The 26,226-nt window shown below is 52.3% G+C and overlaps 2 protein-coding genes across 10 annotated transcripts in view; one reads left to right on the top strand and one right to left on the bottom strand.

The window, feature by feature from the left end:
- Positions 1 to 26,226, top strand: part of Chlsn (cholesin) — a 118,102-nt gene that overhangs the window by 64,785 nt on the left and 27,091 nt on the right. The window lies entirely within an intron of this gene.
- Positions 9,221 to 24,867, bottom strand: Gpr146 (G protein-coupled receptor 146). 3 transcript variants are annotated; one of them, XM_005339832.4, is made up of 3 exons: positions 24,709 to 24,867; positions 14,190 to 14,270; positions 9,221 to 11,864 (listed from the first exon to the last, which is right to left on the bottom strand). In XM_005339832.4, the coding sequence occupies exon 3, from the start codon at positions 11,837 to 11,839 to the stop codon at positions 10,835 to 10,837; it is 1,005 nt and encodes a 334-aa protein (XP_005339889.1). In that variant the 5' UTR covers positions 11,840 to 11,864; positions 14,190 to 14,270; positions 24,709 to 24,867; the 3' UTR covers positions 9,221 to 10,834. The 3 variants fall into 3 exon arrangements, with proteins under 3 accessions (XP_005339889.1, XP_021575489.1, XP_077879682.1); XM_021719814.3 differs by lacking the exon at positions 24,709 to 24,867 and adding an exon at positions 14,554 to 16,729; XM_078023556.1 differs by lacking the exon at positions 14,190 to 14,270 and having other exon boundaries at positions 24,709 to 24,828.

Raw genomic sequence — 26,226 nt, 5'->3', positions numbered from 1 at the left:
ACAGGGAATGGGGGCAGGTCCTGTTCAAAAGCATCCTTGGGTGAGTTTGTCCATCGTTATACTTAATTTATTCTGAAAGTCAAAGAAAGTGGAGTTGAAGACATTCCTGTTCTTGGACGGCAGTGTGTGTTGAGAAAACCTATAAAGGGAATTAGTCCTTCATGATGACCAGACGGGTCTTTCCTGTCCTGCCCAATTCTGGTTGGGAGGAGCAGGGTGGGCAGTCAGGGAACTCTTGTGGGTCCTGGTACAGACTGTAAGGAGACATGCTGATAGCTGCATGCCCACATTGGATGTGCTTTTTGAAAGACAAAAGGTACCAGGAAGAAACAGAAAACTTGACAAGTCCCATAACAACTCATGAGATAGAATTTGTAATTACACTTCTACGAGGAAGGGCCACCAGGCGCTCTGGCTTCATGGTGTAGTGAACCCAGGGTCTAGGGAGAAGTAACAAGGGTTTCTTCCTAATCGTGCATCACCACAGAGGTGGGACCCACTAGTCTTTCCTTGATTGGACTGCTGGAGCACCCAGGAGCAGCGCTTGACTCAAGGGTGTGAAGGGATGGCAGGAGCGCCCACGTCTGGACTGTGATTGAGTGGTGGCAGGTACTATGCTCTGGCAGCCTGTTTCCAAGCTGGGACTTGGTGTAAAATAATACAGGCCTGCCATGGCCAGGCCCTACCTCTGCAGGTGGCTGAGCTGGGTCTGTCCCACAGAGCTATAGACCCTGAGGTGGGGGGGCACTTTCACTGCATCATGTCGGGCTGGAGGCTCGTTCGTGGTGGCAGCTCATCTTTGCTGGTGATGCCGGGATCACCTCTGGTGATGTGCGATACACTGAAGTTTCCTCCCCGATAATTAGAATCCTGCAAGAAAGCACCCACTTGACCCTCTCACCTGGTGGCTTCAGCCTCTCTTTACTGTCTTTTTAGTGCTGGGATTCAGCCCAGGCTCTCATGCTTACTAGGCAGGTGCTGCCAAGCTACCTTAGCTTCTGGTGGCCAGTCTCTAAGAAGTTTTCATTTGGACCAGGTGTGGTGGCACACACTTGTAATCCCAGTGGCTTGGGAGGCTAAGGCAGGAGAATCTCAAGTTCAAAGCCAGCCTCAGCAATTTAGTTAGGCCCTAAGCAACTTAGCAAGACCCTGTCTCAAAATAAAATATAAAAAGGGCTGGGGGTGTGACTCAGTGGTTAAGTGCCCCTGGGTTCAATACCCGGTACCAAAAAAAAATGGTGTGCTTCCTGCTGTCATTGTCACTCTCCTCTCTTTCATCTCTCTTCTGCCTGCTTTGGTGGATGTCACTAGATTCATTGGCAATTTTTGTTGGTTTTGCTTTTAGTTCAGGTTGTTATTCTGTTTCACTCTTCTTAAATGTCCCAGATGTGCCCAGTGGGAGCCCCTCCAGCCAGCTCCTGACTCTTGTAGACACAGCCCCCGTGGTCCTCTAGCTCCATCTTGCTTCCCTCACAAGGTACTTCGAGCCCACTGTGGATAAGCCATTTCTCCACAGAGCCCTGGTTCTCTCTGGGAAACGTGTAAATTGATATACTCAGACCCTTGGGGTGGCCCAGCTGACTATTCTGTCATGGGACAGGGCCAGGACAGAGTGTCTCCCATTCTGACACCCTACCATTCATTCTTGCCTCTTTTTTGGTAAAAAGTTTTTGCAAAAATAACTGTATTATTTTATAACTTTTTATCTGCCTTTCTAATCATAGCCTAATATGTCCCTGATGTATTATTGTGCTAAATGTTTGATTTGAATTGGATACCATAAATTTCAGTGTGAAGGCACCATGTACCCTGCTCCTGTGTGGCTCTGGTTATTTCTAGATGCTTTGCTCTGTGATGCTGGTGACCCAGAGCTACCCTGGGTCGCTTCCGTGTGTATCATAGCTCCTTATGGATGGAGCTGTCCTGTGCTGCTAAATTTGTGCTTTTGTAAAAGCAGGATTTTCTGTCTTGCGAGAGCTGTGTGCCTTCTGGCCAAGTGTCTGCAGGAGGAACTTCTGCTTTAGCTATCAGACAGACATGCTGTCGTCCAAGAGGAGAGCCCTAGACCCATGGGATTGGCAGTCCGAGGAGGTCTCTCCTCTCCCCAGCTCCCTGTAGCTCATGTACCTGGCTTGAGGCCCAAGAGCTAGTTTGTCCAGGGTCACTTAGCAGAGCCAGGTCACCCCAGACTTGCTGATTCTGGGCCAAGTGCCGAGGAGTAAGCATAGTGAGGGGGAATCTGAGGATATAACAGGCAACTGCACTTAGACATTCTCATGCTAAGAAGCCATTGGAACCTTGAGAATAGAACCTATAAAGGTAAGGGCAGCAGGCACTTAAGACACTGTGGTGGAAGTGTTGTGAGGCAGGGCCTTTACCCTTGTCCCCAGTATCTGCTGCAGTGTCCGGACCATGGCAGGTATAGCTTACCATAGTAGTCATTCTGTCTGTGAGGAGCAAGGAACCTGGCCACCTGGGGCATCCCACAGCCCTCGCTGCTGTGCACATCAGCCTCTGCATAGATGGGGGCTCAGGACAGTGCACTAGCCTCCAGAGTCCTGAGGCCCATTGTCTAGAAGGCTCTGAGCAGACCCTGAGAAGTGAAGGTCCGCCGATGGCCACTGGATGGAGCTCTGAAAGCGATAAGCAAGAGGGCAGCCAGAGAGCCAGCCCCTCCCCCACTCCCTTCCCTCCTCTAGTCTTGCTCTGAGACAGTCCCCTGGACACAGGTGGCCTTCACCACCAATAGAAGTAATGGCTGGTGATGGAGTTCCTTCTGCCAGGACTCTGGGGAAAGAAAGGGCCCCTTGGGCCGGCCAGCACCCCTCCTGAGAACACTGTTGCATCCTGGCTCCTTGACCCTCAGCACAGCCTTGATGTGGCATTTTTGGGCAAAGACAGGCCCTGATCACCTAACCCCTAATCTGCGAAGAAGTGTGAACGGTGTTGTGTAGGAGCCCCATTTAACACTTTGCAAGCTCGCTGTTGGTATTATTTCTGTACTTTCGTGAAATCACTTAGAAGTTTCACATTTTGCCACGTGAAACCATGTCTGTGCGTGTCCTGGACGGGGTGGATTCTGATGGAGGCGGTAGGTTTTCTGGGCTGGGTGCCTGCATTCACCACCTGGCTGGATTGTTCGGAAATACTTAACCTGGTACACCACACTCTTCATTCTTTGTTGACTGGGTTGGCATAAAAGCATTGTGGGGAATTGGATTGGGTCACTTTACTCTGTCCACCTGATTTCTTTGGCTGCAAAACTGTCAAAAGCATCTTTTCTGGGGTGGCCAGGTTTCTCTTGATCAGTGCTAACTCTGGTCCTGCTGCCTCTTGCCCTCCCTACAGGGTTGGCCAGGCTCCCCCACCTGTGGCTCTGGTGACCCTGACAAGTGCAGGTTCGCCAATGGCCACTGGGTGGAGCTCTGAAAGCAAGCCTGCCCCGGGAACCATTTCATGCTGGAAAAGCGCTGTGAACCGCATCCTTCTGCTCATAGCTTAAAGCCTACAGCACTTTGAACTTCATAGCATTTTGTCTTTGGCATCTGTTCCCTGGGCTTTTGTGATGTCAGTCTCAGGGCCCCGGGGAGTCTCGGAGGCCTCGTGAAACACTGAGGTACAGTCCCCACGTGGTCAAGTTCGGCTGTCTCCACCATCCAGGCCACTAAGGTGCAGTCATTCCAGAAGGTCCTCACAGTTCCTGGGGCTACCTCCCCTGCTCTGGAATCACGAGGTGGGCTGCCTTGCACGGGTGTCTGGCTGTTGGGATTCTGGGCGTCAGCAGTCTTCCTTTTCGTCTCTGAGCAGCACAGGCCTTGTCTGTCTCCTTGCCTGTTGATGGACAGGTGGGCCATCTCCAGGTCAGGCTCTTACAAACAAACCTGCTGTGAAAGCACAGGTGTGTGTGACATCTGCTTTTGCAGCTGGAACATGACTGCAAGCCTAGTTCTCTAAGTGACTGTTGAATGGCTGTCATTTTACAGCCCTCCCACTTTTCTAAGTCACAGCCCTCCCACTTTTCTAAGTCACAGCCCTCCCACTTTTCTAAGTCGCAGCCCTGGTGTAGGTCACATGGGAGGAGGTGGCAGTGGCCAGGCGGGACTGTGAAGTTTCTTAGACTGAGGTCAGAAGGGAAGGGACCCCAAGGACCTGAGGTGCTCTAGAGAGAGGGCTCGGTGATTGGAAAAGTTTGGGGAATGAATAACATCTTCCTTCTGGGAATTTTAAATGTGCGTGATAAGAATCCCTGTTCTACAGAAGTGAACCCAGTGAAGCCCGTGTGCCCTGTTTCTGTGCCCCCTTCCCAGACGCCCCCAGCATCCACGTGGGCTCTGCACCCTAGCAGCACAGCAGCAGGGGCTTCTTCACTTGCTGCGGGGCCCGTGGTGAGTCCTTCACCCACTTCAGCCTCCCTGGGGAGGTTATTGGGCATCTGTTGGAGTCTCTGCTGGTCCTACAGCTTTTGGCCCAGGGGTCCCTGGGATTTTCAGTTACTCTTAAGCCCAGAGCAGGAGGAGTCCCTGAGCTGCCCTGGTGCGGGTGGGCCCAAGGTGTCTTCAGGGCTGTGGTATAGCCTGGCCTGGACTCCGCTGGCTGGTCCTTTCGGGAAGTCTACTTAGCTCTGGGCTTCCTCTCGCCTCTGTATGAGGACAGGACAGTACACTGTTCTCAGATGCCAGGAGAGGCTTGAGGGACAGCCAGGCCCTGGTTGGCCTTCCTCCTTCCAGCACCTGCAGCTTCTCTGCACTCAGCACTGGCCTGGGCAGTTCTCACCATGCCAAGGGTCCCCCCACGGCCCTCAGGGCAGTCATGGCTTGCCCAGAGCTGGTGGTTCTGTTTGCCTTAGCAAATGGGGCTTGCTCATGTCCACCCTGGGGTCTCATTGTGCTTGTTCCTGCAGTGCTGGGGTTGAAACCCTGGTCCTTGTGCATGCCAGGCAAGGACTCTGAGCCACCCCCACCCCCTGGTTCATTCTGTGAAGACCTGTTCTGTGACTTTTGAAGACTCAGCCCTTCCCCTTGACACAGCAGCCCTCAGGACCCAGAAGTCACTCCAGCAGTCCCCCACCAGGTGCTGTGGTGTCCTTGCTCTCACAGCACCCCAGCACCCCACAAGATACTTTATGTTAACCTTTTAAGTGTAAGGAGGAAGGAGAGGGTTTCCCTGAGAAATGGCTCCCTGTCCACGTTCATCAAGTGCTTCCAGGCACCTGGCTGCTGCTAAGTGCTGTTTAGGAAGTCCCTATCTGTTCTAACCTCCCACTTCACAGCAGAGAAACAACCCCAGGGCCGAGAGCTTGCCTCGGGCACATAGGGATCCAGGCTGTGGGCTGGGCTAGGCCTGCAGCTGCCATGTACAAGCTGCTGGGGCCCACGGGAGAGGTGTCCCTTGTGGGGGCAGCAGCAATTTCAGCGTCTTCACATCATGTTAGATCATGCAGGGAACTTTGCCAGATGGTAGACGTCAGTGCCTGGGACAGTCAGAGCATCAAGGCTGGCACCTGCTTCATATTACGAAAATCAGAAAGGGTGAGCTGCCACTGGGCTTGGTTCCCATGACCCTCCTGAGCTTCCTGATATCACAGTGCCCCTTGGAGACTTTTGTGACCCCTATATCTTCCCTACCTTGCAGCAGCCCTTTTTAATCTCTTCCAGTAACCTTATTCTTGGTGAGGAGGTGTGTGTGTGTGTGTGTGTGTGTGTGTGTGTGTGTGTGTGTGTGTGTACGCGCTGCCTAGACTGAAGGTCTTGGAGTGTTTGTGGTAAATTATTGAGATGATTCTGTCCCCTTAAGTGCTGCTATTTTAGTGTGGTTGACACACCCCACCACCACCCTATCTCTGGAGGAAAGAACAGATGGTTTTCTGCGGTGCTGGTCTTCATATGGTGCTGCAGAAGTCTTCCTAACATCACATCATGTCAGAGGCCTGGTCCTGTGTTGACAGGGAGACTGAGTAGAAGCCACACTAAGAGCCTGTGACCAGGGCTCATGTCCAGGATAAATCAAGGATTTGCTCCAATGGGTTAGAAACATGGACAGATCCCCCCAAAGAGGTGCTGCTGCTGCATGAGAGAGAAGGTGCAGATGGCCTCGACCTCACTGTAGTGCACATACTGTTCTGGGGGACAGAAAATACAGATAAAGAGCACTACAGGGAGCAAGAATGTGCAGCGGCTGAGCTCTGGAGTGACGTGCGGTGCCAGTTGGCAGTCAGCCTGTTCCTGAGGAATGTGCCCCAGAGGGCTTGCTGTGGGCCCTGAGAGTTGCGTACAGAGCACCCTCCTGGAGGCAGCTCCGCCACAGTTGGCTGAGGTGGGAAATGGCCAAATGTCCACCACAGCAGAGAGGAAGAATCAGTTGTGATCTGCTGAACTGAGAGCCTGGGGTAGCAGTGAAAACGAGTGGAAAGGCCAGAGGCAGAGTCAGGGGCGCATAATATAGAAGCAGACTGATGAAGAAGACCAAAGTAGGGACTGGCATCAAAGTTGAGACCCAGGTCCCCTGGCCAGACGAGCAGTGCAGCCCAGCCCTTGCCTGGTTCTCAGGTACTGCCCTTCTGTACCCCATGGCTCGGCTATTTGGGGGAAAGCACCTTATTGAAGCCCAGGCTGCCACCATGTGGCTTTGTCAGGACTTTGTTCCTTTCTTAACCAAGCGGACTTACAGGGACTGGAGTTGGACTCGTGTGTTGTCATTGTCAGATGCAGGGTCAGAAGCTCTGAGGAGGGGCAGAGGCAGACAGGTGAGGAGCTTGCTCTGGCCAGGTAGTCTAGATCTGTTTGCTGACCTCGGGCTGCTGTTGTGGCTCAGTGGTAGAGCGCATGCCCAGCACAAGTGAGGCGCTGGATTCGATCCTCCGCACCACATAAAAATAAATAAAATAAAAGCATTGTGTATATCCATCTACAACTATAAAAAAAAAAAAAAAGGAACATGACCTTCCATGTGCTTAGGTGATTACCTCAGCCCTAAGTGCATGTCACATAGCAATTGGTCAGCAGTAAGTACCCAGTGATGGTGGATTCACATGGCCACTTCTGTGACTTTTTAAAGAGCTGGACACATCCCTAGAAATTCACATTTTAAAAATTCAGAAGTTAGGTTATTAATAAGGTTTATGTGGTTAATGGTCTTCAATTGTATGGGGTTCTCTTCTTCCATATATTTTTTGAACATTTTAGTTTTTTTAAAACAAATTTTTTATTGTAGATGAACACAATACCTTTATTTTATTTTTTAATTTTTATGTGGTGCTGCAGTTCAAACCCAGTGCCTCTCATGTGCTAGTTGAGCCACAACCCCAGCCCCCAATTTTATTTTACTTATTTATTTATTTACTTACTTATTAGGTACTAGGGATTGAACCGAGGGGTGCTTCACCACTGAGCCACATCCCCAGCCTTTTTATCTTTCATTTTGAGACAGGGTCTCTCTAAGTTTCCCAGATTGGCCTTGAACTTATGATCCTCCTGCCTTAGCCTCCCGAGGAGCTAGGGTTTCAGGTATATGCCACCATGCCTGGCCCAGTTTTTCATCTTCACAGAGCACCAATCAAATGAGTACAGCCCTGAGAGTGGAGGCAACAAATTAGAAATGAGAAGTCCCCCAAATCTTACAGCTGGCTTTAAATTCAAGAATTTGACATGCAGCTTAACTTCTTAATTTACTCCTGGTTTATTTTTTACCAAGTGCTTTTTATGAAAGAACAAGTGTTTGTTGTCTTCTTGATGTATCTGCCACAATTAGCAATAGGTCCAGTTTCCTGTAATGCATTGCATAACCTTTGTGATGGAAATCCAAGATTAAACTCACTTTTTGGTACCCTAAGTAATAAAACATGGCAGGCCTTGTGGTTTGATAAATTAATAATTAAATAATTAAGATAATTAATTTTAAATTATAATGTCAATAAATGTTGATGGCTAAGTTAATGGCCCTCAAATATAATTTTGAAAACCCCATGTCCTGGTGTCTTCAGATTCATGAGGAAATAGAGGACTGAGCTCATAATCCACCTTGGCTTTTTTCACCTAGCTCCTTATTCTCCTCTGAGTAGCTCAAATTCCTTTCGCTTCCTTTTTTTTTTTTTTTTGGCAACATGGCGGAATTGGAAATCTAACATGCTGGGAGTCAGAGAGACCTAAGGCCCCTCTGGCTCCTCCAGAATGAATTTCAGCACAGGAGCACAGATGAGTAGGTACCTGTGGAAAAGTGGGCCGAGCAGCACTCTGGCGTTAGCCACGGAGGCTGGGGCCAGGCGGGAGAGTAGGAGGCAGCAAAGGAGCAGGGGCTAAGGCCAGAGCGGGGGTTGGGTAGAGGAGATATCACCCCGTGAAGGGGCTCAGTCTGTGGGTGTCCCTTGCCCTATGTGTACCTCTGCCAAGAGATCTGACTTGGCTGCTGGATGTTCACTGGATCCATCTCAGCAGGGTGGGTGTGGCTGAAATTGATGCCAGTCGTGGGGCCCAGGGTCCTCTACACCCCCCAGAACTTGGCCACTTTGCACCCAAAGCCACTGATAAATTGGAAAGAAAAAAATGTGATTTGGGGTCCCTCCCTGCTTTGGGGAAGAGCAGTTGGATGGAGGAAGTCCAAGTGGGCAGAGGCTCTGCCTCTTCAGGTCTGTGCTGAGTGGGGGTCTGCCCCTTGGCAGGTATAGAAAGCATAAGCAAGGAAGAGGGTCTCTTACACCAGGACACCACCTCACCAGGAGCCCTCTCCATCTGGATCCTGTTTCTCCAGCTACCTGGAGCAGGCTGTCCTTAGCTTGACCTTGGGCCCTGAGTCTACTCATCCCAAGTCAGACATTTCCACAGTGGCCAGAGCCCCACCTGCAGGTCAGGCCAGGCAAGTATCTATTGGGTTAGGGTCATTTCTTCAGCAAACGTCAAGGTCAGTGGAGGGTTGGGTCTGGGTGGTGAGTCAGGCTGGGAAGGGATGGAGTGCTGACTGCTGTGCCCAAGAAGGGAGGGACAGTTAGGCTTGTGACCTTGAAGGCTTGACCGAGACCCCAGCATACCTTAAAATGAAAATTTCAGTTAGAAGCAACACAGACAAGTGTCCTCCACTTCAGCCTTGAGGTTTATGAATAAGGAACTAGGCCCTCAGAGCTCACCAAGCACCTCACAGCCACTGGGGGCAGACAAAGCTGAGCATCCAGTGTATTTCCATGATTCTTTTTTTTTTTTTAATATTTATTTTTAGTTGTAATTGGACACAATGCCATTTATTTATTTATTTGTTTGTTTGTTTATTTATTTAATGGGGTGCTGAGGACCGAACCCAGGGCCTCACACACGCTGGGTGGGTGCTCTACCACTGAGCTACCACCCCAGCCCTTTCCGTGATTCTTCACAAGGCAAACTAACTCGAGCAGGTCCCAATTTGAGGAGATGTACTTTGTGTGTAATAAATAAAAGTAAGCAGCTACCTCTCAGCTGAATTTCCCTTCAGACCAGAGCAGGCGCTTGAGGCCCACGCACGAAGGCCATGCAGTACAGCCCGGCGCTATGGCCTTTGGGCAGGTGTTCCCAGGTAGACAGAGAGAATGCAGGGGCTAGCACAGCACCCCACATCATGCCAGTGTTTCTACAGAAGTAGGGGTGGTCAGGACAGCTCCACCACCCTGCACCCCTACAAGGAATCACCTGAGGGAAACTGTCCTGTTTGCAGAGCCTCCTGGGTTTTAGATTTGGGGATTAGGTGGCCGTGGGCCTGTAATTGCAGCCTAGAGAACTGGAATCGGGGCACATGGAGGATGCAGTGGAGGTTCTTCCCACACCCACGTTTTAAAGTAGATGTCTAGTAAGTATGAAGTCAAAAGGTCCACTGAGGTTGACGGCGCGTGACTGGCCGGGCTGCAGACACCTCTAGGCTTGGCCTGGGGGGGCGGACGCCTCACCTGCATTGCCCCATGGCTGACATTCCTGTGCAGCTCTGCCCGAAGCAGACTAATCAGGGCCACTTTACAGTCTCTGATCACTGTGGGGAGCCCAGCTTCATGCCCTTCTGTGCCTTGCTGGCATTTCTACTGGTGCCCAGATCTCTGCCTCAGGAAGGCCCGTCAGCTTTGCTGTTGTGAGAAATCCTAATAGTGTTTTCTTCCTTCAGTTTATATTTCATTTTGTGCACACTTTGGGGAGTTGATTGGAAGGACAGATCTATCCTGAAAACACTAAGCTGCTGTTATCGGTGGGGGCAGGGGCATCAGGCAGCCCAGCCCTCCTGACTTGTCCCTGTTCAAACCAGCCACATCTGACACCTTCAGTGACTCCTGCGCAGCCTCAGTGTGCCTGGCAGGCGTCCTGAGTGCCGTCCTTGTGCCGAGTGTCTGCATTTCCTTGCATTGTTTCCTTCTTCTTGATAACTTGGCATTTTCTATGAAACATCTTTATATAAAAAGGGAGGTGTGTGAACCCTGCCTTCGGGTTCTCATCACATTTGAGAAAAGCCCGATGTCAAGGCTGCAGGTCAGCTGAGTGAGGACATGACCTGCATCTTCAGGACAGGTGCACAAGGTCGGAAGGCCAAGAAGTTAGCTGAGAGGCGCCTGTTCTTCACACAGGGCCCCTGTTGCTTTCCACAGCATGGCCTTGGCCCAGGGTTGGTCTTTTTGAGAAAAACCCCCTGTGCCATTCCTGCGTTAGTGCATCTCTTTCTGGGGAAGAAAGTGCCCGGCATTCCAGGTAACAAAGTGCTGTGCATTCAGTTGAACTTCAGTTTCCTCTGAGCAGCTCATCTCCCAGGCTGAGAGAGCAGGGAGGGAGGAAGTGGAGCCTCCCAAGTGTCCGTGGCTGGCTCTGGGCCCCAGGACTGGGCCTGGGGTACCCTCTTCCTAGGCCTGCGCCATCACCTGCTGTACTCCTGCGGGGTCCAGCGAGCAGCGCCGCTGCCCACAGTGCATTTTCTTTATCAGCCGCCGGAGTTTGGTGGGAAAGTTTTTGTTGATGTAGCGGTAGAGAAGTGGTGTCACCGAGCTGCTCACGAAGGCCAAGAACTTGGATAAATCCTTAGCAAAGTGCAGGATCCCCAGGTAGTGCCCATCCACAGGCCTCCCTCGTGAGACCAGTACCATGTGCCCCAGGAGGCTCAGATAGTATGGCGTCCAGAGCCCAAACTGCGTGCACACAGTGGCTACCAGAAGCCTGTGCACGGAGGGGTCCAACCTGCCTGCTTCCTGGTCCAGAGGCGTGTCTTCCTTCCGGATCCGTGAGATGAGCACCAGTGCATACAGCACAGCCAGGCCCGGCACTATGTAGCCAATGAGCACCAGGAGGGTATCTGCAGCCTCTGTGTTCTGCATCTTAGCACACTCCGTGATCCGGGAGGACACATGGCTGCAGATGTAGAAGAGCAGGGAGGAGAAGCTGGTCAGCAGTGCCCCACCCCAGACAAAGCCACACACGTGCCGCGTGTTGTAGACGCTGGCCATGTAGGTGCGCGGCAGGGCCCGCTCAATGTAGTAATCGAGGCTGAGCAGGGCAGTGGAGTACATGGTTACCAGGGAGGCCACATTGAACAGGATCAGCAGAGTCACATGGGCCTCACTGCTGAGGCTCCACAGTGCCCACCTGGAGTAGGGGGAACCCAGCAGGTGCACGGGGGCCAGGGCCGTGAGCACCAGGCCCGCAACAGCCATGTTCACGAAGTACACGTCCGGCATGGTCATGCTGCTCTTGTTGCTCAGGTTGGCCAGCACCAGCAGGGCATTGTAGCCCAGGCCAACGGGGACACCCGCCACCAGATGGAGCAGCGAGAGGACCCACAGCCCTAGGCGCAGATCCTGGCACAGCTGCTCCTCGCCCTGACCCGTGCCATTGAGCAGGCCGCAGCTCCACATGGCAGCCTCACCAGGCTCTGCGTCTCTGTGGAGAAAAAGGACACTCAGTCACTCCCTGTCCCCTTGTTCAGCACCACCAGACTGCTGAGCCAGGAAGAAACTGCCCTCTGTGTGTATTCTATGAAAACCGGTCCCAAGCTGGGCTGCTGTGTCCCATCTCTACAGCAATGCCAGTGGGTGCGGTGAGGCTGCCGAACCCTGCTTTTCTGAAGGAAATGGCGTCCTGGGTGACACATGATGTGACAGAAACTGCTCCACGTATTCTCCTGCGTCCTAAGCCACAGCTGAGCATGGGTTCCTCTCCACCTGCGGAGAGCTACTACCACTTCCTGGCTCGGGGGGTAGGGGGACTCTTCAGGGTTAGAATCCACAGGACTCTGGGCACCTGGCAGTGCTGGGGCACCCCAGCCAAGTCCTGCACGACAGGCTGCCTCACAGGGCTTCCCACCTCATGTAACTGAGTGTGATGAGTATCTGCCACGAGCTAGGGTAGGAAACATAGTCTGTCCCCTGCTAGGATGTGAACACACACGCCCACCCGTGTATACCTGCTGAGCAGGAGCATCACATTAGCAAGCGCACAAGCACACGAGTAGAAGGACAGTGCATGCAGGCAGGACAGGAATGTGCCACGTGAGTGGAGCTGAGGGGGCGCCGTGAGGAACAAGAGCCCCACAAGGGTCACTACTGGAGAAAGTGCATGGTGTACCCTGGAGCCCCAAGGGAGCTCTGGTCGACTTCTCAGAGCTCACAGCCTTCCCATTGCACCATCATGAGGCACAGCTGAACTCTCTGTTGGGTGTCCAGGACTGCAATCCTCAGGTTTGAGGGGTGCCTTTGGGAGTCAGCCTGGGGATTCCCTCTATCAGGACGCCCCAGCCTAGGGCCTGGCCCCTTGGAGCAATGCAGAGCCTGGGGACATAGCAAGTCTTGTAATCCAACAAGAAACTGGCAAGTAGAGGCATAATATAAACAGAACTCTCTGCTGTCCTAAGGACAGATGCCCTCGAGAGAAACTTTACCTTTGGAATGTAGTTTGGCCCAACCAGACTCCTGTTCTGGGAATAGAAAAGCGTCTCAGGCAGACACAGAAAGCAAACATCGCCGTTTCCCAGAGTGCAGGGACAAAGCGAGGAAGCCAGGCTGCCGGTGTTGGCACTGGTCCCGCCCGCTGTGGGCCCCGCCAGGAGGAAGCTCTGTGACCGCGTGACAAGCTGTTCCCCACTCGCCCCACAAGTCCTGCAGGCATGCATCAATTGTCCCTGGCTCTCCACTGCTTCACTGGGTCATGGTAGCAAGCGGGGAGGGACCCGCCACCCCAAAGCTCACACCAGACAGGTGGGCCACAGCAGCCACCACTGACAGCCTCATGCAGTCCCCCAGCATGGGTTCTCCTGCTCCCTGGGTTGTCCCCCACACCGCCTCAGCTGTCCTTGTCCCAGAGTCAGGTGATCAGAATTGGGCTGAGCAGGAGTTCCTGTTCAGAAGCAGGGCCACAGTCCTCAGGTGCAGATGTGTGTAGGCAGGTCACAGTCCTACCAGTGCCCCCTGCCTCTGGGACAGTGAGCACTGGATGGAGCCAGGTGCCCAGGGCTGGGTGCATGCAAGGCAGCCTTGTCCCCCCCACCCCCCCCCAGGACAAGTGTGTGCTCCAATTCTCCATGTGGACCAATTACTGCTCACTCTCAGACTGCAGTGTCTTCACCAAACCACCCTGGCCAGCACCTCAGGGACTGGTCCACTTGTGGGATATTGCTATCTGGTCTGACTGAGCGGCTGCCCCTTTTCTCTTTCCCCCCAAATGCCTGATGGCCAGTGTCCATGATTAAATGCTGCCTTCAGGTACATATGGTTCTTCCAGGCTCCTGCGCACTGCATCCGGCTGTCGCTGGAGGCTAAGCAGCAGCCCATATCCTCTGGCCCATGGCTGTGAATCCCCCATGAAATGCACATTCAGTGGCCACTGCTAGTGGGTGTCAGTGGACAGCTTCTCCACCCACTAGCATCCAGGTCTTGCCTGGTCACCAGCCCATAGCCACATGCCCACCAGCCTGACTTCACGTGGCATACAAGAACCCAAGATGTCCCTGTGATCAGAGGCTATATAGACTGCAGGTCTCTCTGCCAAGGAAGGGCCCTCCACACTATGTTGGGCACTGTGTCCCCCAGCTTATTTACAAGTGAGCCTTGGAGCTGCGCACCATATTCATCTGATAGGCCTGGTCAAGTGCCAAGGTCCCTTTCCCTCTAGTACAATGTCCCTGTCCCTACCTTGCTACTCACTGTGCCACAGCTTCCCTTGCCCCCATCCAGCTCTTGGCCCCCAGCAGTGCCAACCATCGGCTCTTACCTTTATCTCGTGTCCCGCATTCCTTGGTGGCGTGGATTCCAGACACCGGCGGCACGCAGCATGGCAAGGCCGAGGCAGCTACTGCAAACCAGAAGGACCTGTTATGTCTCTGGAAGCCCCACTGCCGCCTCCTCAGTGGCCAGGCGGCGTGGGCCTGCGGGTGTGTGTGTGTGAGGGCCTGCCACACGCTCGTGCCCGTGGAGGCCACTGCTTGTTTTCTTCTAATAAATTACTCACAAAGTTTCTGCCTCCCTTGGCAGCCACAGCAGCCCCTCCCTATCTCTGTTTACAGCTGGTTTTAAGAAATGAGAGGTGGCCCTTGGATGGGTCAGCGCTCCTGGAGCAAGCGTTCAGCTCCTCTCACCCGGCTTGGTAGACATCCAGGCTCCCGGGGCTGGCCGGGTTTGTGTGGAGGCTGTGGTGGCACTTCCCCTAGCCCTGCAGAGTGTCCTGTGCCGGGGCTGGAGCAGGGCTGGCAGAGTTGGGTCCAGGGTCCTGCTACACAGCATGGTTGAGAAACTCAGTTCTGAGTTCCCTCTTCCCTTGAGGAAATAAACTGAACAGACATTTGTCTGTAGAAACTAAGGACAAAATAGTTGGACCTCACTGAGACTCTACCATAGAGAGACTTTGGCTGCTTTCATTTCAGACCCAGGCACACAGAGAGCTCTTTGAAGGGCCAGGGCAGGCCCAGAATCTAAAGCATGGGGTGGAGGGGCTGCGCCTGCAGCACACGCCCTCCCAGACACCCCAGCCTGCGTGGGTGGTTATCAGTGGGGATTAAAGAGGAACAGCCCAGAGGGGGAGGAGGCCGCCTGAGGTTCACCTGTCACGGGCTGTGCCTGGCTGGTCTGTTCCCTGCTGTGCCCTCCCTGGAGTTGAGTGGGGACAGGGGCTGCCTGGAGCGCTAATACCTGCCACCAGATTAGTGGAGCAGGAGGAGAAGGGAGCCTGTCGGGCCGTTGCATGGAACAAGCCTGTTTAGAATCTCTTGGGCATTTGTGTGCTGGCATGATCTGGCCCTTGGTTAGAGAGCAGCACCATGTGGAGTGTGTGTTTGCACTGGCTGGGACATGTAGGAGACAGTGGCCTCTCCGTGTTAGGTATGAGCAGCTTCTAAGTGTGTAAGAATTTATAACTTTATAGGCTAGAGGTAGCTTCTATATATAGTTTTCTTCCATGTCAATTATAAGGATGTTTTGCTTCAAATGAAGGTTATAAGCCCAAAGGTATCTATTTTTATCCATGTTCAGTCCATCTAAAAATGACATTCTTTTTGTTTTGACATGACCTCCCAAGAAGCAGCTCCCCCTACCAGGCTGTTGGAGCAAAGTGACAAGTTCCATCCCAGGCCGGCACTGTCTACAACAGGGACATGTAGAAAGAGGAGGCAGCTGGAGAGGGTGGGTGGGCACTACCACAGCCTTGGAGGCCAGCCCCCAGTCAGAGATGGAGAGTGACAATCTGCCATTTCCTCTGTGGCATTCAGAACACGGGTCTCTGGAAACTCAGTGGCGCTAGCGTGAGCTCTTCACCGGCAAGCTGTGGGCCGCAGCTGGGGGATGGACAAGATGAGATGCCGCGCCACAGAAGCACCACTGCCTCTGCATTTGGTAGAAGAACTGTGACCCTTGGGGCTCGGGGAGACAAGTCAGGAAGTGTTCCTATCTCTCCTAATCACAGGGTGATGAGTGACATACTTCCTCCCATTATCACGTAGGGCTCCAGGGTGCCTGTCCCATTCAGGCAGTTGCCATACCATCTCCCCTGCCCATGCTCTGCCTGTGTTCCAGCAAGGTCTGTAGTCCAGGCTGGATGTGCCCACCATGCCACAGAGGGACACTGGCCCTGAAGGGCAGAGCTATCGGACTTACTGGCCTTTCGCGGTTCCTGTTCCCTGGCTGTTTGGGGAGGAAGGATGTCCTGCAGCTGGGGAACACGAGAAGGTTTCCACCCTGCAGCACAGGCCTCAGGACCTGGGCTGGGCTGCCCTTCGCTTAGCCAGGCCTCTAAGAACTCACTTCATGAGAACCTGTAGCCAGAACCAGGTGCTGGGAGATGGGGGACAGGGGAGAAATCCCCCCCAGTGGTCTCCTCAGAAGTGGACTCATCCCTGAGGGACTGAAGTCTGAGTTTGCTGTGACAGGAGGTTCTGGTGAGGCCCCTGGCTAAAAAGAGATGTGGGCGAGAGCAGAGAGGCTCGTCCCTGAGCCCATGCTGGGGCCCTTCTCTTAGCCTGGCCGAGGCCCGAGGCGCAGAGCACTCCTGGCACTCGCTCACATTCCGCCCATCTTCATTTGGAGAGCTGCCTGCCAGATGGCAGGATTAATATCAGCTTCCAGGCCCTGCCACCTGCTGCCATTCCCTTGCCCACAGGGCCCAGGTCAGCAGGACCCCAGTAAGCCTGACATTCTCGGACCAGAAGAGTGTGTCCCCACATCCCTGAGGCCCCAGTCACAAAGCGCTGCTCGCCCAGCTCCCGCAGGCCCCAGCTAATAGCCTCACATTTCTGGAGTCTTCGGAGTGGCTGTGCTGCCTCCTGCTGGAGCCCTCCCACCCACCCTGTCCAGCGGCCTCCCCATTGCTGTCCTCCTACCAGGCCTTGCTCCTGTCACCAGCTGGTTTGTCCACCTTCCTTCCATTCCTGTCACCAGCCTCTCCCACCCCTGAAACCCTCCCCCACATTTCCTGCAGGACCTGCCATACTCCCTGTTCCCACCCAGGTCCCACACCAGTGCCCACACCTCTCGGATCAGCACTGGGACCTACACTTCTCAGGCTAGGCCCCGGGCCAGGCCCTAACCCTGTCTCCCATCCCCTTTCCCCTGTAACTCCCCTGGTGTCCCTCCCCTAGCCTCTGCCTGGTAGCTGCTTGCCTCTGCTGACCGTGGCCCATGTGGCTGAGCCCCACCGCAGACGCCAGCCCTCGCACTTCAGCGGGACCTTGGTTCTCCCCCTCCTATGCGACCTCTGCCTGGCTGAGGGCCCGGTCGACCCCCAGGTGGCTTTTCTGACGGTTTGAAGCTCCAGTGTGACGAGTAAACAGTCCCCAGTCATGCTCTGACCCCAAGTGCGACTTCCTTAGAAGGCTGCCCTAGAGGACATGCAGCAAGCCTGATCCCTCTGCTTCCCCTGCTGTCCCTCCCACAGACCTCCAGCCTTTGGGATCCTGGTTGAAATGGTGCCAAGGTCACTTCCCTTCTCTGTGACAAGCCAGGATGTGGCAGGTCAAGCTGGCTCAAGGAGGCCGCACTGGCATGGCAGGTGCATTGCCAAGTTCCTACTCATGAACTAGCTGTCCTTCCGCCTGGAACCCCCCAGAGCCCCTGGAAGGACCAAGTGACAGCCCACCCCCGACTAGGAGCAGGGGGAATGTAGGGCCCATGCATGGACCTTGGGCTGTCCTCAGTGTCCCAGTTACAGTCATGTTACTGTCTCCCTGAAGAGAATTCATTAACTATATGAATGTGACACACATGCCCTCTTTCTTTTTTGTCCTTTTAATTATATGCATAAAAAAGAAAGTGTGCATTCCATGAGGCCAGGGCCAGGCCTCATGTGAGTGAATACAGAGGTCTAAGGTTCCAGCCAGTGGGCCTAGCAGAGAACAGGAGAAGGAAATGGGAGGCCAGCCTCACTGTAGCAGAGGGGACAGAGCCCAAACAAACTGGCCCATGAAACTACTTCCATAGCAACAGTATGCACTTCCATGGGCATCATAGGGAGCTGCAGTCAGAAGAGACAACTGGAACTGAGGTGCCTACAGGAGGCCACCCTGCGCTTCCTGGCCAGGAAGCTGTTTTTCTTTACACATGTGTTGAAAAGGTGCTGAGACTTCTGTCCATGCACTAGGTGGGGTGCTGGGCAAAGCCCAGCGGGAATCCCAGTGGCCTGCAAAAGCAACCCCCCCCCCGCCCCCCGCCATAGAGGAGAGCTTGATTGGGTAGCACAGCCAGAGGGTCAGGGTTGCAAAAGTTACCCAGGCAGAAGTCCACAACCCACTTGTGGCTCTGTGCATTCCTGTCCAGCCTCTCTGCTGGCTTCTGGGTGACCTCAGGCTGACCTGTTGATCGTGCTTTCTGAGCCCGGCAGACTGGCATGATAATGAGGCAGGCCTAATTATTCACTGTGGTGGACTGATCAGGCCGTTGGGCACAGAGGTTGCGGCTCCCCTCTGAGTATACTAGGGTCTCCAGAGAATGCACCCTTTGGGGCTCCTTGTCCCTTCTGGTCTGAGGACTTGGCTGTTTCTGTAGCCTCTCTTTCTGGCCCCTCAGATGTGGTCTGGTGTCTCCTGCTGGACAACAGCTGATTGTTGGAGCCCTGGGTGGGGGGAAAGCTGGAGCTCCTTCCCACAGGGCCTGCTAGCTCCAGTTACTGCAGGAAGGTGCCCCCACCTACCCTCCAGCCCCAGTGGGTTCCCCTTGGCCTTCCCCTCGGCATCCCTCCTCCTGAGCTACTGTAAAGCTCTTGAAAAAGAAAATCCAGGGGCTGGGGATGTGGCTCAAGCGGTAGCGCGCTCGCCTGGCATGCGTGCGGCCCGGGTTCGATCCTCAGCACCACATACCAACAAAGATGTTGTGTCCGCCGAGAACTAAAAAATAAATATTAAAATTCTCTCTCACTCTCTCTCCTCTCTCACTCTCTCTTTAAAAAAAAAAAAAAAAAAAAAAGAAAATCCAGGAAAGTCTGACTCTGGGGCCTGTTGGGACTGGCAGGGTGGTATCAATGGTGAGAGCAGAGCCCTCCTGCCGGCCGAAGCAACCCTTCCAACTGCTCCCTCTTGGGCCTCAATCTGTGTTAATGCCTGCCCAGGGTGGGTGGCTTTCTGCTCACTCCAGTTTCTTCTAAATTTCTAACTGCAGCCCCTCCAGCATGCCAACCTCTCCAAAAGGTACTGTTGGGCAGCCTTGAGGCATCTGGCTGGTGCACTCCATAGCACCAAGTCTGCCAGGTGAGAAGTCCCTGATCAAAGATGGGCACAGGCAGGCCTGGCGGAAAACAGCCTGCAGAACACCAAGTCCACTGCATAGCACCACCTGCAGCACCTGTGCTGACCAGCGAGTCCACATGCTGGCTGGTCTGGAAGGTCTGGGGCCCTGGCAACGTGAGTACGTGGTTGATCACTGCCACCAGACCTGGCTGATGGAATGGGACAGAGATAGGGACCCTTGAACAGTAGCTGCCATCCCCAGCTAGGGCTTCTTGCCCAGACAGCTGGGGCTACTGAGCAAGGTCCTTAAAACAAGGTACCACCAGCCCAAAACTTGGTGGCAGACACTGGCTGACAGTAGGAGGACTGGCCCGGTCCTTGTTCATCCCATGCTCTGTGAGGGAGCATGAAACAGGGACTCTAACAGACGGTGCTGGCTGAGTGAAAGCTTTTGCCCTGCAGTGTGCAGAGAGTTACTGGGTCCCCCCTGGGACCCAGCAAGGGACCCCTGTTGCCTACAAGAACAAATATACTTAATCCTAACATTATCATGGGGATTTCCCTAAATGGGAAACTGAGGCACAAAGTTAAAGGGAGTGTACCTTCATTCTTTTCTGCTCATAATTTAAACATCTCGAGGGTGTGTGTGCCTCTGAGTGGGCCACAGAGGGTCCATATGGGGCTTCTCTACCCAGCACTCTTATCTCTGCTGAGGCCATTAGACAGCTCTGCAGTGACCTGCTTGCTCTTAATAGTTAAGGGGAACTGCACCCACATTGCTCAGGACCCCAGACCCACCAGCAGCCAGCGTATGGACCCACTAATCAGCACAGTTGCTGCAGGGTGGGACTGTGCGGAGAGACTCAAGTTAGAGACAGCATGAACTGGCACAGAGGATTTTAAGGGAAACTCCACCCCCCCAAGTGTCCCTGTGAAGGAAGTACTTGGGATTTCAGGCTGGGGGATGGAGCTGTCGGGATTTGCATACCAGTCTTTCTGCTTATAAGCTGTGAAACTTTGGCTACCTCTATGCCTCATTTTTCTCACATTTAGAAAAAATCCTCATGAGTTTGTAAGAGAATTAAATACACCCATTCTCCCTGCAGAAAGGTGTCCTGCATCTGCTGACCCTAGGCTGGACCTGGTGGTAAGAGGACTTGGCTTTGGATATTTAGTCTCCTCCCCAGCTCTCATTAGAGGCAGAGGAAGCCAGTCTGTGACCTTTCACTTAGAATCTTTGATAACCGACACATTGGAAAGAGAAAACCATAGCAAAGGTAGAAATGACAACAACATGAGCCCAAGTGACAACCATGTGTAAGCACCATGAGGGGGTGGGTGGAGCCACCAGGGTGAATGCAAGAGGAAAGAATCCAGAACTCACACTGTGGGGACCTGGCTTACTGCAGCCGCACACACTGTCACATGGCAGAGGCTTTGCAAACATGGGAGTCTCTGTGCTCTGAGTTTGGGCTTGGTAATGACACAAAATGGTGTGCTTCCTGATGTTGCTCTGGTATTAAACTCCTGTGTAAATATTCGTTTCTCTGGTATTTACCTGCTTTCCAAGGGACGGGGATCTGGGGAGAAGAGCAGGATTCAAGGGTCTCGGTTCTTTTCTGCTCATAGCTTAAAACATCTTGAAGCCCTCCATGCCTTTGGTGAGCTGCAGAGGTCCACGTGGGGCCACTCCAAACAGTAGACATTCCTAGCTCCCCTGAGGCTACAGGGAGGCACTGCAGTGACTCCACTTGCATTCACAGGAGACAAGGATGAGGCCACATTCAGGCTAGCTGTGAGAAGCTGTTAGGATTAAGTATATCTGTTCTTGAAGGTGAGATGTTGACATCTTTCTTCCTGTGCTTGTTTAAAAAGAGCCCATATGGTATAAACCAGCTTAATAGTGAATGTACTGGAGCAACAGAATGACCAGGGCTGAGTAAATAGTGATCCCCACTGGCAATGAATGGCCAGGAGTGGCTCTGAGGCAAGAGCCCCTGGAGGGGACCAACTGTGAGTGACATCGAGTTAGCAGAACAAAACCCCACAGGGGAACCTCCCTGCTTCTAGGTAGCTGAACTAGCGTCACTAATACCCTGTCATTTCATTTCTTTTAATCAGGAAATTGTGTTCTCTGTTTGTTAAGGACTCATTAAAACCACAGCCTGCCACTCCCACACTGATGAAGTCCCACTAAATCTCAGGACATCCTTTTTCATTGTTTGAGGTCCATGCCAGGGTGCCCTCCCTTGCTTCCCCTGTTCACCCCACCCTAATTCTGGATCCCAGCACCTCCTTGGCCACTATCTCCCCTTGTCCTCAGTCATTCATGCTGAATTAAGACTGTCTGCATAACCATCTCTCTTTGCTACCAATGCAGAGCCTTTGCAGGTAGGGGAAGTGTCTCTGTATTGCCCCAGCAGCCTGGCCCAAGGTCCAGATTAGAAAGGATAGCAACCAGGTGGGGTTGCAGTGCCCCTGTTACAGGACAGTGGTCTTGTCTGTTTTGACTCCTCAGAGAGTTAGATTTCCCTGCAAATAGATTTACAAGGCCTGGGAATTGCGTGCTGAGAGGGTTAGCGGGAACCAGTAGGCACGCAGCTCTGGTTGTGTCTGTTAGGAAAGAGACTTGTTGTGCACAAGACTCTCAACTTTGAGTGAATGTTCTGGAGCAATAGTGTGCTCTGAAAATGACTCCTAGATGTTGATTTCCTTTTGTGATAATTGGCAGGGGCCCTGGCAACAATGAATACGCAGCTCTAGAGGCCAGATGCTCAGGGAAGACTGATGTTGTCCTAGGTTTTTTTCCAATGTGGAGAGCTGTACTGATTCTTGTCACACTGTGTCTTCCTGGGGTGTGACAAGAAAGCTTCATTATATAGATGGGTGTTCTATTTTTGTAGCCTTTTGCTCTTTATAGTTCTGACTGTGGAGTAGTGAGAGTGAACCAAGCAACCTGGCTTAGAGGCATAAACAAAAGGGCTTGCTCTCCTTCTCCATGGGAAACAATGAGCACGTTGCTGGCTCCAGGGGACTCTGGGGGGACTGAGACCAAGCATCCTTGGCCAGGGAGCAAGCTGGGTGCCTATGCAAGGGACCTGGGCTTTGTTCCCTGGAAGATGGGATACACGTTCTTTGTCATTGGAGTACTAGTTCTTTGGACTTTCCTGTTCCCAAACTAACTTGGTTTGAGGCCCATGCCCTCTCCAGCTACACCAGACCAGGGAAAAACCAACCAAACATAAAAGGCTTTCTCAGAAATTTAAGAACCAGACTGAGAACAGATAAAGTCTCCCCTTTCAGACTCTGGGCAGGTGTGGCACCCCTTCTGGCTCCCTGATCACCCCAGCTTTTAGCAAGGTGTGGTTCTACCTGCAGGGAAGGACTGGGAGCCAGAGATCTTATCCAGCCTTGGTGGTTATTTTTACTTGTCGCATTTGGTCTAAAAGTAACAGCTGCTTGCTTAGTTTGCTCTGGTTCTAATTAAGTTGGGGGAAACTCTTGGCCATGCTCTTGTATGGAAGAGACCCAGGCTGGACCTTTGGTGTGTCACTCTGTCTCTGCTTTGTTTGCATGTGGAAGCTCCTGGACTTGCTCCTGAGTGACTAAATTCTGCTCCTTGGCAGCATCTATTTTAACATCTCATGTTAAAGAAAAAACTTAGTTTCCCTAAGCAATTCCTTAAGACCCTGTCTCTAAATAAAATACAAAAAAAGGGCTGGAGATGGGGCTCAGTGGGTAAGCTCCTCTGGTTTCAATCCCTGGTACCAAAAAAGAAAAAACCATTTTACCCTCTAAACTGAGCCCTCTCATTCTTTGATAGTGGGCAGTGTTTTGGGATGATGGGCCCTTTGAGAACCCATAGACAGGTGCAACTTCAGGCTGCCCAGCCAGACCAGTGGGTTATGAAAACTCAGCTTTCATCTTAGGGAGTTGAGAAGGCAGCAGGAAATAACTGGGATACACTTTTCTCTAAACACTATTTAGAGAAAGCAGTATCCTTTGATTGTCATGTGCACTTACACAGTGGACCTGAGGCTCTGGGTGGTAACACCCCAATTCAAAAGCACGGCCTTGATATACATGATTCAACAGTGTGGTTGGGTCATTAAAGGCCAGGTGAGGTTACAGTTTCAAGATTCCAGAGATATCTTCTCCAAAGAATTCCTCCCCCTGCCTAGTGACCAGCATGTCCCTCTTCCTACCTGTAAATTACACAAGCATATTCCCCAGATAAATTTTGCAAGCATGTCATTTGTTCGCTGTTAAATAGATATGTCTGTCTTGACATCCTAACCTAAATCTTACGTGTATTCACAGTAGGTGGATGTTTATTACCTTTTCCCATCAACCTACTAGGGGTCATGAGTTACAGGGACACCAGTTCACCTTTGACATTTATATTCTGCCCTGAATCTGTGGTCCTATCTCCTTGGGATGTTCCTATAGTTATGAGGGCAGCCGGACTATAATTGGATGCATATGAGGCCCAGGCAGTGGGCTTCCTGTGAAAAGGTGCATATGAACTACTCCTAAGTCCACTTGTCTTTAGAGGCCATCTTCATTCAGGAAGACACTGGAGGTAGGATCTGGACCTTACAGTAGTAAGGAGCCACACAGCAGGCCCTGAACAATGAAACTGTATATTGGGTGCCTCTTTTAACTTGGTTGCTCCAGTTAGGAGATAGAGTATCTGGTCATCATTATGCATGAGTAGCCTAGTGACATAGTCAGAACCATTTTATTCACACAAATTTGCAGGGGCCTTTGAACATACTGAAGATATGAAGGGAAGTGGGAAGTACATATCAAGCTGCTCAGGATAGAAGCTGGTTATTTAAAGTGGGATGGAGATCTTGAATAAGTATGTTTCCATAGAAAAAAAGGCCAAAGGTGATAAATGTTGGTGCAGACAGCAAATTTAAAATTATCCTCAGGTTAGCATGCACAGTAAAGACGACTCTACACATTAGGAAATTCAGGGGAACGACTGGGTTAAAGAACTGATTTACTATGTTTATAAAAGTAACTCAATGTTCGTTTCTGATCGCTAGTATTAAGGCGGCTGGAGAGCACTGCCTTCCATTGAGGCTCTGAAGTGCCCTTCTATGCCCTATCAACTATCGGGGACAACTGACACTTCATCTCCTATCACCAAGCAGACATGGTTCCAAAGTGTACTAAAAAGCTTAAACATTAGAGGGGACGAAAGAGATAACCATAGTGCCCCATGAGAACAGATAAGTACCCTGCCGGACGTGTGAAGGTCCAGTGGCGGTACTAGGCGCCTACGTGGGCAGCAGTTCTGGCCGCCGGTCAGCAGGTTAATGACCTCGTGCCCGGCCCCTGGCTGTCCGTCCCCTGGCTGTCGGCCCCTGGCTGTCCGTCCCCAGTGCTCAGCGCGGCTCAGTGGCAGTCCCCTCCCAGCAAGCGGACAGGGTCCCGGCAGCGAGACGTAGAAGCCGTGAGTCCAAGCTGGGCACCAGCCCGCGGAGCCGGCGCAGTTCAGGGTTCGCTCCCCGCGACCGAGACCCGGAGCCTGCCTTACCGATCCGAACCGAGGCCCCGCTCCCGCGCCCCACTCACCCGCTTGCTGGGCAACGGCCCGCGCACTGGCCGCTGGCAGGCTGGCAGCTCCGGACCCGAAGAGCAGCGCGGCTCGCGGCGCGCACGCCGTCCCGGCCCTGTGTACACACGTGACCGTCAGCCCCGCCCCGAGCCCGGCCCTGCCTCCTGGCCCCTAGCAGCGCAGCAGCGAACCCGCCTCCCCGCCCCCAGTAGCTGCGCCGGGGCCCCTCTCCTGCCCTCCCCCGCGTCCCCGGCACTGCCGAGGCCCCGCCCCCAGCAGAGCTGCCCGGGCTCTGTCCGGTTCTCCCGCTAGTGAAGTAGGGGGCGATCCGCGCGCGTTGGCGGTGCACGCGAGACTCTCCCAGAGACGCAAACTGACGGCCTGTTCTGAGAAATTCCTGGAGACCTCTCTTGGTGCCCACTCAGTTCCTTTTAAAAGGTATTTTTGCCCAGATTTGCTGAGTCATAAGATGCGCTAATCGGCAGGGAACAGACCCCGCCACCCTCTGAAGGAAATGAGTCAGTTGCAATCTGTCCCTTCCAGGTACACACGCCCCTCTTTCCCAGAGTTTGCTAGTTCCAAATTCATCCATTACTTCCCGGATTTAGGAGTTTCTTGATACACTGAGCTGGTCACTGGAAAGCCTTTTAAAGAGACAGCACCTCCTTTGAAGCCTGAGCTACTGTTAAATGTTGGAAAAGTTGAAAAAATACATTATGATGAAATGGAGAAAAATTTTAAGTGCATTTGCGAATATGTGAAACTGAACACCACTGTTATGCATAACAATAATGCACTAGAAATAACTGTATGAATTTTTAAAAGTAAAATAGATGAAAACAATCTCCAAGCCTTAAAAAAAAAATACACATTCATTTACTTGGCTGTAATTTTTGTAGTGAATTGTACCATAGCAGCATGTTCTGGTCCAAGATGTAAAAGGATTTCTTTTAAAAAATCAAAGCCTACAAGTTGAAGATTTTGAGGTAGACTTGCTATGTCGCCAGGGGTTGAATGGAACACATAATGGGAAAAGCCACAAGGCTGGTCCAGTATTTAAACCTGAGCACCTTATTTGGCCAAGGTCAGCAGGGGAGGCTGAGGTCTGCTTGAGGTTTAGGAGCAGAAAGGCATTTCCCAAACATAAACCCCATACCAGGCTCTATAGCAGGAACCACATTTGCCCCAGAGCACTAGGTGCTGCTCTTGCCAAGATCAGTTAAAATTACCTATCAGTGACACCTGTGGCTCGTTTTGAGTCAGCTTTTGTTCTCGGCCTCAGACAACCTTTTGAGGTACATAGTTCTACATTTTATCAAATCTAAGATACCACTAATGTTATATGCACCATTATTTTATGGATTACTTTTTTAAAAAATCCCCATCCTGCCAGTTAAATTCTGACACACTGTCAATTTTAAGAAGCATCATGGTTTTTGAGATGCTGAGAGAGAAAATGTGCCTTAGCATTGATGGAATACAGTATTATTGTCATCCTCATTTTACATTTAATTGAGGACACTCAAACAACTTGC

This window comes from Ictidomys tridecemlineatus, chromosome 10, assembly GCF_052094955.1.
Source record: "Ictidomys tridecemlineatus isolate mIctTri1 chromosome 10, mIctTri1.hap1, whole genome shotgun sequence".
In the NCBI taxonomy this organism is placed as follows: domain Eukaryota; kingdom Metazoa; phylum Chordata; class Mammalia; order Rodentia; family Sciuridae; genus Ictidomys; species Ictidomys tridecemlineatus.
This window is presented reverse-complemented; position numbering and strand designations above follow the sequence as displayed.